This window comes from Paramacrobiotus metropolitanus, unplaced genomic scaffold (genome assembly GCF_019649055.1).
Source record: "Paramacrobiotus metropolitanus isolate TYO unplaced genomic scaffold, Prichtersi_v1.0 Parri_scaffold0000035, whole genome shotgun sequence".
In the NCBI taxonomy this organism is placed as follows: Eukaryota; Metazoa; Tardigrada; class Eutardigrada; order Parachela; family Macrobiotidae; genus Paramacrobiotus; species Paramacrobiotus metropolitanus.
This window is the reverse complement of record NW_026570255.1, coordinates 1,155,509-1,167,886: the sequence shown is the minus strand read 5'-3', so window position 1 is coordinate 1,167,886 and position 12,378 is coordinate 1,155,509. Positions and strand designations below refer to the sequence as shown.

The 12,378-nt window shown below is 45.0% G+C and overlaps 1 protein-coding gene across 1 annotated transcript; it reads left to right on the top strand.

Annotated features, from left to right (window-relative positions):
- Positions 1-3,361: 3,361 nt before the first annotated feature.
- On the top strand, positions 3,362-5,225 carry LOC129589475 (uncharacterized). Its single transcript, XM_055484252.1, has 2 exons — positions 3,362-4,046; positions 4,416-5,225. The coding sequence occupies exons 1-2, from the start codon at positions 3,734-3,736 to the stop codon at positions 5,033-5,035; spliced, it is 933 nt and encodes a 310-aa protein (XP_055340227.1). The 5' UTR covers positions 3,362-3,733; the 3' UTR covers positions 5,036-5,225.
- The last annotated feature ends 7,153 nt before the right edge of the window (positions 5,226-12,378 follow it).

Here is a 12,378-nt window from a genome sequence, read left to right as displayed (position 1 = left end):
GAATCCGTTAATTAGTTAATCGGTCCTACATTCGATTAAATTGGTTCGGCATTCGATTTGATTCTACACGCTAAGGGTTACTTCTGGGCGTAGCTTGCGTATGGCTCCCAATTGACACGGGCGCTATCCTGGTGGAGAATCGTCAACGGTTTTTTTAGGTCTTAGCTACGGTTTAAAAAAACTATTTATCCAATCTGATTGGTTTCTCGAGTAGGCGGCGATTTTTTCTTCACTTTTAGTATCTGCTCCGATACATACTGGATCAGCCTGACTGGCTACTATGTATCTGCTTTGCGTATGTATACAGTACTGTATACGTACAGTACTGCAATGTTATCGTATCCTGGATACCTTGTAACTTTAACATGAACTTGGTACTGGAACTGTAGTGTGGACACTTTTCGAAGTGATACTAGTATATCTGCTTTATAGTTAAAGCGGGTTTTTTGTTTTAAAATTTAGCATATGGGGCGTTTTTCTTTCGTTTTCCAGTATTTTTACATCGCTAACTGGTTTTAATCTCGGTTACCACTACGAGTATGCTTATAGGTAGCTTCCGGATCTTTAGATTTGATAAACTGGACTTTGTCTGAACTGATTTGCCTTAGAGATGTTTTTGCTTACCAGTGTAGTACAGTACACAAAACTGTAGTGCTGCACAAAAAAGTACAGGGCACTGCCCTGATAACGCAAATAGATGTAAAAGCAGCGTGCAACTCGCCTCAAAGTAAAAGATATTGCACAAAATTTGTGACGTTGTCCGGGCAACGTTGCAGACGTACAATGGCTCAAGTCCCACGAAACGCCAGAGGGCCATGTTTGGTATGTTAGTTCATGATTGTGGAAGTGTCAAAGCGGTCAGCATTTGTAGACCGTTCCAGATACTAGTAATTGGCAACATGTGGGCGGGTTTGTTCACCTTCCAGGTGTTCAAAGCAATAGCCCGCAAACTAACCGGAAATTTACGTGACTATTCGGATGATATGCAGTTGTTTTCCACGGTATACTGTGCGCTGATGATACAGTGCGGCTTTAGTGACCACGGACCACTGTTAACTCATTTATCGCCGGCCGTAAAGCGTGTGCTGCGCATCCAGGTCCCAACCGAAGCTGATTTGAGTCGCCGCCCGTATGAAACTGGTGATTGTTGCAGGAATCGCGTGGTAGCCGTTGTAGGCGCGCCTGTTCTGAGTGGTGTGCAAGAACAATTTACGCTGGCTCTATGGCCGTTGTGTGATGGGCTTTCTGCTGCGCGAGATTATTCAAGTAAACCCCGAGGAAATTCTGGGGAATCTGGTTTTAAAGGACATGAAGTGCTCGTACAGTAGTTATCCGGTTATTAATGAGGACTGGATTAAAATTCTTTATGAGGTGTTTGACTCACTGGCTGGGATGTCTCGTTCGGTGACTGTCCAGAACTTTACCTGCGAGCGCGAGATATGTTCTTCGTAGGATGGCTACGTGCCGATCACAATTCACGTGGCGATTGGACGGTTGGATCACGATGAGTGTCTGACGGTGGCTTACTGGTGGGACACGATCGAGCAACGACATGTCCGCTGCTGGATGACCAACAGAAGTATCTTGTAGCCTTTGCGCTCAAGACACGGAAATGGAGCGATGCTTTTGCTGAGCGGCTATATTGTTAAATGCCTGCTGATATTTGCATTAACACTCGCCCTCGTCCATGTGCCTGAGAGGCACATTTAATCATTTAGAAATTCATGGAACGTTACACTGGCAGTTGACTTCTTCCTCCTTGGCCTGAATTCCTCAGAAAATTAGTTTGTTTTTTACTTATTCAAACATTTACTAAAAATAAATGAACTGAAAACTTAAAAACTGCAAATTCCAACCGCTTCCGGTTGGTGAACAAATGGCAGCCTCCCAGTGTGGCAGCGTGATTTGGCTTTGCTGCGAATATTTTCTGCGAAGTCCTCACTTCTTTCAAATTCAGTTTACCGAACTGAAAGTAACTCTTTCTGTTTGCGTGCTTAATAAAAACGAAGAACAAAGTGTGGAAAACATTTTGGATGAATATCAGACCGTTCTACACCAGATCAGGACAAATCCATGGGCTGCGCCTGCGCGGCACACAACAAAACTCCGTGTAATTAAACCATAGACGAGTGCGAGTGTTAATAGAAAATGAGCGCTAAACATGTTTGTCCCTGACGATGCTGCACGAATCGTTCCTACGTACAACTGTCCACGCTTTACAGATTATCTGGCGCCGGCAGGCTGACGATCCGCGGGAGGGTGTCACGTACTGGAAGTCGTTTAGACTTTAGAGGAAGTTATGAGAAACTTGAACTGGTTGATATGGATCGATTGTCGCCCATGGTCCAATGCCTGTTGTTCTCTGAAGTGGCTGACGCGCGAATCAACGTTGAAGAGACCTGGCCCTGTTCTTAGTCATCTTGCATGTGATGAGCTCTCCTTTCGTATTAACGCGGCATGTTTGGCGCTGAGCTAACACAAATTCTGTTTGTGTTTGTTTTGCTGCTGACATGTGCGTCAGCGGATCCGCGCCCGTCCTTGCATTATTTTTGCGGGAAGAAATAGTGCGCAGACAGCCTGTAAATTGGCAGAGGAGAAACTTGAAGTTACATTGCTTTTGTGTTCTTCGTTGAATTTATTATGTACCCAATTTTTTAGGATAAATTTAAAAAAGGAAACGTCTTCAGGCAATTTCATGCCTGACATTAATGTCATTTATTTTGCTGCTTCAGCAATTTTTTACCTTTAGGGCTCTATTCGTATGCGTGTTTTGATTACGTCGGTCACGGTCGGTAAGGATGAAAGGGTGAACAAAAAAACGGTTTTCCATCAATAATTTGTTTTCTAAACCAAAAAAATCGACGCTTTGATTAATGATTATGGAGCTGCGCAGCGTTCTTTATGCGCTGAGATGTGTTATGATCCGTGGGCAATATCAATAATTATTATTTAATGACACGGTGACGGCGCGCCCACTAACGCCGTAAATGTGCAACGCAGGAAACGGCTAACGGCGTGCTGGAAGTTTTTATTATCTTGCATTAAACAGCAAGCAAAAACTATGGATTATTTTGGCACAAAGCAGAGTTCATAATAATGCACATTTTTTTCAGCTACCCTTCCTCGTGTTTAACAATGACGCACCGGAATCGTGCCACTGTTCACAATGTCATGTTATTTATACGGACAAGAAGTTGTCTCTGTATTCACTCTCACTCAATAATTTATCAGCGCCGGTTTTGCTACTGATAACGCTACTAGAAACGCAAACAGTGCTTATATGTGCCTGCGCATTTCTAAGCCGGTTTAAATTTTGCTGCTGGCGTTTTTATTAGAACAGCTAGCGCCACAGATAGGCCACACATGCCGCTACGTTGGTATAAACTGTCCTTGAAAACGCGCCGGAAACTGTTTAAACACGACGGCAATCTCGTCACGGCCCAACCCTATCGCCGATCTGATAAACATGTAGCGTTGTTATCGGTGCCGTATTTGATGGAACGCATTAGCGGGCTTATCGGCGGCGCTATCACCGTGTTGACTTGAATCGGCTTCCAACTGTAGCAGACAACAGTTACGCTTATACCGTAGACGATCAGAAAACTCGGCTTCGTTTAAGTGTGGCACGTTTATGCGCAGCATAAAAGGATAAGTCGCATTTAAATTACCACTATTTGCCTTAAAGAAGCGCTGTTTTCTTTTATCTTTGCAATTTTAAAAGACTTATTTTATTATGGCGTCTAATACTGGTAAGCCTATTCCGTATCAGCTAATTAGGATGATAGATTCGTCCGGAGCTCAAGGCGAAGTCTTCCTAGCCAACCGCACGGATGGCATTCGACCAATCGAGATCGCGGTAAAAAAGGCCCATCTGGATTTGAACCGGGAAAATGCCCGCGCACAGGCGGATGCGCTGGAGATTGATTTACGGAATATCCTCAGCTTGGAGCATCCGAATTTGGTGCGTCATCTAGCGCACCAAAATCCCCAAGAAACCGGCATAGTTGATGTGCCGAATTATATTATCGTTATGGAATATTGTTCTGGTAAATTTGCGATCATGTTGCTTGTACTATTTTATGAAACTATTTCCGACTAACATTTTTTCTACTTTTAACGTTACATTTGCCGTTAGTACTGCGTTAAACAGGCCCATATTTTAATTATTTACTCAGTTATAATTAGTTACTCGTTTTTCGTACATTTTAATTAGTTCATTCACATTACTTTGAAAATTGCCTTGCGTTAAATTAATCCGAAACTGGAACTTTATCGCTGAGTTTTAATCCACTAAGACAAAATTATTTTTTTTTGTAACTCAAACAGATTCTAATGAATCTGATAGTTGTGTGCTTATTCTTATTGTCTACTGTTCATGTAATTATTTAGTTTGTTTAACTGTGTCGTTATTAAAGGTGGGACGCTTCACGCCGCGGCAAAACATCACATTCCCGCGGCACTTTTCCAAAAGTGGACCCACCATATTGTCGACGGCCTGACATATTTGCACGCGAAAAAGATCGTCCACCGCGATATCAAGGGCGTCAACATCCTGCTGAGCAGTCCCGACTGGAACACGTGCCAAATCAAGATCGCCGATCTGGGCGCCATCAAGCGGCTGTTGGCCAACATGACCCAGCCGAAGGAGGTCTCGCACGGCAAAGGCACGTGGGCCTTCATGTCCCCGGAGATGATCATGGGCAACGACACCGGCTTCAACATCGGTCGCAAGACCGATATCTGGAGCTTCGGCTGTGTGGTGCTGGAGATGATCACCGGATTCCCGCGGTTCGTCAAGGAAGTCGACGGGAAGAAAGTGGACCTGAAGACCGATCTGGCCGCCATGTACTACATCGGTAGTGGTGGATCGCCGATTATTCCCAACGATATACCCAACGAACTGCGGGACTTTGTGGCGGATTGTCTGTCACGTGATCCGGTCACGCGACCAGGTGCCAATGAGCTGTTGGATAAACCGTTCTTGAAAATGGGCAAAGTGCCGCAGTGGCCGGATACGCGTCCACCGCGACCGTGAACCCGTATCACCAGGGGCTTTCGACTGCATTTGCACAACTGCCAGTTTTTCGTTACCTTTTTTCTAAATTTTATTTCGGTGATAAATGAATCAACTTATTTGTAGCTCTAAGCTGTGTACCGAATAACTAGGAAAAATATTCTTTTACTGTAGTTGCAACTAGGACGAATAAAAACCGAGAATTGCGTGACCTTTATTAATATACAGGGACCTATGCAAATGCAGACTGCGATGCTATTATTTTCGACACCGCGATTTCGCCCGTGTTAGGTCGTCTTCCGTTTCTATAAATCGAAACCGGTTGTACCACCCAGTCGAATAAAATAATGCAAAATCTATCTGTAATTAGGCCATCTCTGACCGGTGCGTTCACAAAGACTTCCATGATCAGATGCTGGAGTAAACTTTATCTTTTGTACTATAGTTTTGCAATGTTAAAAAAATTACATAAACAAATTCTATATATACGATAACGCTAATAAATTGCTATCTTCGATGTCCATAAATTGGCTGTGGAGACAACATAAACGGAACCGTGTACGGAGTGAATGTAGTGCTGAAGGTTGTGAAGGCATGTGTTCATCTAAACTGTATAGCCACCTGCTACAGCCGTCACAGCTGTTGGCAAATTTCAGTTCCATAACAGGCACAACTTCTTCTTGTTATAGGTTCCTCAATCTGTATCCTGCATTAAGCTGTTAAAACGTTTAAGCGCAGACACTATTATGTTTTTCCGAACGCGAAAACAAAATAATTAACAGTCAATGTGGAAAAATTCATGAAAGCGACGAGAGGGTACAACGAAATAACAACGTTCCAACGCATACATATGTTCAGTCGGATATCAAGGCAGAAGCTGAGAAAATGATGTCGGATATGCAGCCTGCGGGCAAAATTATCCGGTCTTCAAAAGCCCCACGCTGCTTTGGTTCTTTCCAACTCATCAAGGAAATACACGGAAATACGCGACAGTTTCCTCACTTGCAAATCTTGGAGGCCGTGCTCACACCACTTCTTCCCGCGGTAGTGCGCCCATGGACGCGGATCAGCCGACTGCACCGCACACAGCATCTACAAATAGCCAAAACTCCATTTTTCAACATTCGAAATACCCACACATGACGACGCCACCCGTTAACGGCAAATCCTACCTTGCACATGAGATTCTCGAACTGAACCTCTTCCTTCCAACTGCATCGCAGTTGCTGTAGCTTCGTGTCGGTCAGTTTCTGAATCATCTGGTCAGTTGGTTCCGGCAACGCCGCCTCCAATGCGTCCCACAAAGTGCAGAGAAACTGGTGGGTGTTTGGCAGCCGCGCTGAAGGAGCGTTCATCGACACGCTGACCTCTTTTTCAGGAACTCCCACTTGGAGCGCAAGGCGGTGCTTCAACGTAACACGGCAGTTGGCAATAAAGATGCTGTCAAACGGCAGACTGCCGCATACGGCCATAAAATGCGACAGCCGAACCGTCCCGCTTTCTGCATCCGACTGGAGCTCGGATGGATCCAGCGGATGCAGACCACAGTCACCAACAGCAGCGGTATTAGCACCACGGGCAATCTGCAAGCGAAGCCTGAAATAGCTCAGCTGTAGGCTTCTCAGGCGTATTCCGGTTCGCTGGTTAGCCACGAAGCGGATTAAGGCACACAGCACGAACACTTCGTCCATGTCCATCCCCTTGCTCCGACCGACCAACCCAATGTGTTGGGTACCAGGACGCAGACATTTGAACACCGCCGCCAAACATAAGAATCTGCCGTAAATCTCCTCGGAATCCATGTGCTCGCCGACCACAATACGGTCGCGCAGTGCTGGTGTGTCCATCATGGCGTTCCACACTGCGCAGACCGCGCGCAGCTTCGTCTGCGTTACCGTGTCCAAGAAGGAGAATACCTCCAGCCACAATTCCATCGGCAGCGCCATGTTCTCCGGTGTCGCGGTCTCGTGCGGCCATAATTCGCCGAGAATCGACAACAGCCTCTTATCTAAATTCTTCGCCTCCTGAATATCGCAAAGTGCACGTTAGGGAAACGATTTCAAGCGAGAGAAGTCTCTTCCTTACCCACGATTGCGAGAACTCTCGTTGCCAGGATTCACCCATTTGGGAGAGGAACCCTAACTGACCATCTTTGAGCTCCACGGCGTCAACGCGAGAAAAAGAGTTGAAGTTATAAGATAGAGAATATTTGTAGTACGGAGAATTCAGTAGCTTGACTAGTTCTTTTGCTTCCTTGGCAGAAACGGAGCGAAACTTTTCGCCCAGCGGCAAAACATGCTTTAAGAAGGTCCCAGGCGGAATATGATCTGGTTGATCTGCATCTGTTTCGTCATAGACAGAACGTTTGACTTTCCTTACTGCCTGCGGGAAAGCCATCCGACGCAGAGTAAGCGCTTTCTCCACCGGCCAGCGAATGCGTTCGACGGGGACGAAATCGGTGCAAGGCTCTTGTCTCTTGTCTTGGCGTCGCCAACTGACGATCGCCCCCGCGCACAGGCGGCGCGCCCCATCACAATCAAAACTGCCCGCTTCTCCGGGCAACCAGATCCACGGTCCCAGTGGCGTCTCCGGTACCAGGACTTCCACGGGAAGGACCGAACGTTGGCTACTGTAGTTCTGAGCCAACTCGTACTTGCTGATCTTCTTCATTCGGAAGACGCGGTTGTAGGGAACCCATTCACGGCGTCGGTTGGAACTGAGCAGATCGACGAAGAGACCATTGTCCCTCACGTCTACCACGTGGCCGTACCGTATCATCCCGTCGTCGCCCAGGACGTCCACGCTGGTGTTCCGGCCCATTCCGCTTGGCATGGTTGAAGGTGTAGGGCAGCCAGAAGACAAACAAACCCTTTGCGCAGTGGACCACAATTCGCACAGCGGAGTGACGTTCACTAAAAGTTCTTCTAAATCTTCGACGCTCGAATAATTGTTGTTAACTTGACGAGCTTGAAGAAGAGCAGAGACAGCTTTAAAGACTGACTTAATCAATCACGGCACCATTTTGGAAATTAACGGCACTGCAGGCTCCAACACAGTTTGAGGCACAATGTACGACAAAAAGTTCAAATCGGCCAGTCGGTCCGCGGTTCAAAACGTAGCCTCGCAACCACGCACCACCAGTTTAACGTTACGCATACAATTTAGTATAATAACGCTCCCGTTTAGACAATATCTCCATAGATTACCCGAGCTGGGATAAAACTTTTTAGTGCGTTATAGCAAGAGTTGTACACAATCAAGCACCTTAAGGTTATACTAGAGCATCTCGATATAATATAAAACAATAAACACAAATCAACACCCGAGTGAAGCGAAGCATCTTAATGTGCTGGTTTCGCAACGAAGCATAAACCTTGAAAATATCGCAGCTGAAACCCGAACACTGAAACAACTGTAACAGCGAAACAGTAAGAGCAATGAAACACGAAAAATGAGACAGAAAGCAGAAGCTTACAAAATAGGAAACCAGAAACATGTACACTGAAACACTGAAACATCGACACTCTGAAGCTCTTTCTGGTAACTAAGGGAAACCGCACAAAGGGATACCTAAAACATAGAAACCTAAAGCTAAAATATACATGTGCACGTGTACACCGAACACTGGAAGTCTGCAACTAAACATGATAACTTTGAAACTGAAACACTGAAACACGTGTACACCGAACACTGAAAGTCCGAAACCGAACATGATAACTTTGAAACACTGAAACACATGTGTAACCGTCCAAAACGACCGGTCGTCTGAGACGACCGCCGGTAGTTTCAGCCTCTAAACCGTCCAAAACGACCGGGGGCCGCCAAAACGAAAGAATAACCGTACACTGAAAGTCTGAAACTAGACTTGATAACTTTGAAACAGTGAAACACTGGAACACGTGTACACCGAACACTGAAAGTCTGCAACTAAACATGATAACTTTGAAACAGTGAAAGAGCAAAGAATACACGACTGTGGCAGGGATCGCGAAAAAATTTGCTGTCCAAATTTTTGCGCTTTGTTGACACTGGCTTTGTGCGAATTGGTTTGTGGTGGTTTTCTCTTTTCTGTCGGCCCTTCAAATTCCGATGTCCGCTCGACTAGGGAAGCTGTTGCTGTTCCTCTTCCGAACACCGTGTGCGATTGAGGGGAAAGCCGTGGATAGACTAAAGTCGGTGTATCTACTTAATCACAACCAAATTTGTAAGCGCTTAATTTAGAAGCAGTTGTATCAGGGCACACTCCAAATCAGACAAGCTTTTTATACATCAGGTTATTTTAAAGTTTGCATACAATACTTCAACGGCTTCGCTTGCTAAGATTGTTCTGCTGCAATAACGAAAAATTTAAAAAGCGCATAGAAAAGCGTAAGAAAAGAGCACTCAAAACAAAGGTATCGATGAAATAACGCAAAGACAATGACGAGGACATAATCCACTGCATGAGACTTACTTCGGGTTCTTCAAAGTCAGTTTCTGGGGATTCCACCCGAGCAGACGGGATTGCGGGTAATTCTGGTGACAAGGTAAGCGCGTCCGTGTGCAAAATGGGTTCCTCTAATTGCTGGGGCGAATAAATATCATTTATTCTCTGCGGTTCACGGTCCGCGGTTTTCCCAAGTACCTAAGTACTTGTATCAAAACCGTATCAAAATCTGTATCAAGATCGCCAGAGCGCTACTGGCACGGGGCGCTATAAAAAGTAGTGCAATGCACGATGTAATTGAACAGGAGTTACATTCCACGTTTCTCTATCATCCTGAACTGCTGCGGAATTTAGCTCTAGCTGCACTGTGCTATCCGTTACAATTTAAATGGAATTTGTCGTACGTCGTCGCAGTGGTTACGCAGCACTTCAGCGATCCTTTTCGTCTGCGCTGCTGACAGTGCAACAGGAATGGCTAACCCGCATTCTTACCCAGCAAATTGTCATGGGACGTATCCATCGCGAGCCTACCGTTGCTGCACGAATAATGCACAATTTACGTTGAGTAAGTGGAACTAGCAGTAGCCGACCAACACAGTGTTCCAAAGGCCCGTGCTCAAGCTCTGACTCAGACTGAATAACCTGAGAAAAACCTAAGAAACCCAAAAAACAACCTAAGAAACCTAAAAAACCTACGAAAACTTAGAAACCTAAGAAACCTAAGAAACCTAAGAAACCTAAGAAACCTAAGAAACCTAAGAAACCCAAGAAACCTAAGAAACCCTCACAATTAGAGTCAGACTTTGAGCGGTCAGAGTCAGACTCAGAATCAGAGTTGGAGTCTGGGCCTGTTCCGAAGCATGAAAGAGCTGGACTGGAGAATTATTAGGCGCGAGTCATTTCCAGTGACAAATTCCTTCGAATACAGACTAAACACGGTAACTAGCAGCCAAAGGTAGACTCCGGGATGATCAAATCATATAAAACAGTGACAATGGATAAAGAGGGATAATGATTTGAATTTTGCGTTGAGAATGGCATCAAAAGCTGCAGTATAATTATTAATACTTGAAAAGTGCCCAAGTACTGCAGCCGCTAGATGAAGTGGCTTCTCGGCTACCGATCACTTCGGCCGTTTTCATTTCGGCCGCGCTCATTTCGGCCAAAGTTTTTCGGCCGCCACTCACTTCGGCCGCCATTCATCTCGGCCGTCATTCATTTCGGCCGCAACTCACTTCGGCCAAAGTACATTTCGGCGAAAATAGGCCTTGCCAAAACTTTTATTCTGCAGCGTAAAAGTAGCTGAATAATTATCGTTAGCACGAACTTTTCTTCTACAAAGTATTTCTACTTCATCCAGCACCCACTGTTTTTCAAACAATTTTGGAAGTCCTACTGTCACCAATGCACCATCATGTCTCTCCTTTCCAAGGGTTCTTATTAACACATCGTCGACCGTTATAAGATCGATCACACGAAGTCAATCGTCCCGGGTGAGTTAGCCGCACGACACCCAGAAAAAAATTTAAAAAACGGAAAGAAATCATCAGATCTTAATCATCTGAGAATGACCTAAGAATAAATACGAAAACCTAAGAAAGCCAAATAAACTATAGGTCCATAACCTAAGAAACATAAGAAAACCTATACAGAAACCCAAGAAACCTAAGAAAACCTAAGAGACCTGAGAAACCTAAGAAACAGAAACCTAAGAATCCTAAGAAACCATAATAAACTTAAGAAACCTAAGAAAGCCTAAGAAACCCAAGAAGCCATAATAAACCTAGGAAACCCTAACAAACTTAAGAATCCTAAGAAAACATAAGAAAACCTAAGAAAACAGAAGAAGACCTAAGCAAACCTACGAAAACTCAGGAAACCTAAGAGAGCCTAAGATGGCCGACACATCCAGTTGCCGAAATGAGCGTTGGCCGAAATGAGTGTTGGCCGAAATGAGTGTTAGCCGAAGTGAGCCACGGCCGAAATGAACGTTGGCCGAAATGAACCTGTGCGGCCGAAATGTAACGCGGCCGAAGTGATCGGACGCGTGGCTGCGCCTACTGGCTGCACAGAGTCTGGTATACGGGAAAATGCACGCCCAGTGTACACACTTTTCTCGTACAGAATTATTTTTGATTTCAAACATTTTCACTCTGACTCTACCGACATTCTACATGTTTTAATTTTATTTTGCTAGCTCTCTTATTCTTGGAGTTGTTAGGGACGTACGATAATTAGAGTAAGAGCATAATGCCAGAGCTCTGATGTCTGTAAATCTGGTTTTTTGTGGTTTATGGGGTGCCCCTGGCAGGGGCAGGGGTGTAATATCCCATCAATGGGCATTCTGGCCTTTCTTTATGATAGCCAGAGCTCTCACGAAGGTAAGGAGAATATTTTGGATAAAAATTATCTTTAAACGGAAAAAATATTCACAAATAACATTTAGACAGTGTCAAAGTGATCAGTGTCAAAGTGATGATATGATTGATATCTGAGAGAGGGGTTTGATAATATTAAAAAGCAAAGTGCGCGCCTCCCGGTGGGAGGAAGGTTCGTGCTCAGTGCCCGGCCAGGGCCAGGCAGCGGCCAGATCTAAAAGTGGAGCCACTTCATCTAGCGGCTATTCTCACTTTTTGTTGCGGTTTGCAAGAGCCAACAAGCGCTGAAACTGCAAGTGCGTTTTACTGCAGCGAAACAGTCATAATTACCCAGGGCGGTCGCACTTAGTGTACTTACTGCTTTTGGAGGCAGGGCCAGCACCGGAAATTAAGTTTGTGCTAGTTCAAGAGCACGGTTTGCTTTCGCTTTCACAACACCATTTTATTTCCTTTTAACGGACATCACTAAAGTTTGTTAGACTCACTCAATCTTACCAAAGTCAAAATCAAATAATAACGATTTGCGGTTATGGTTACCGTTGATCGTGTCCAACGACGAC

Excerpts from the sequence above, each read along its gene's own strand:
- LOC129589475 (XM_055484252.1), top strand. The coding sequence starts at position 3,734 with ATGGCGTCTAATACTGGTAAGCCTATTCCGTATCAGCTAATTAGGATG. Across the intron at positions 4,047-4,415 it reads CGTTATGGAATATTGTTCTG|GTGGGACGCTTCACGCCGCG; the intron begins GTAAATTTGCGA and ends TCGTTATTAAAG.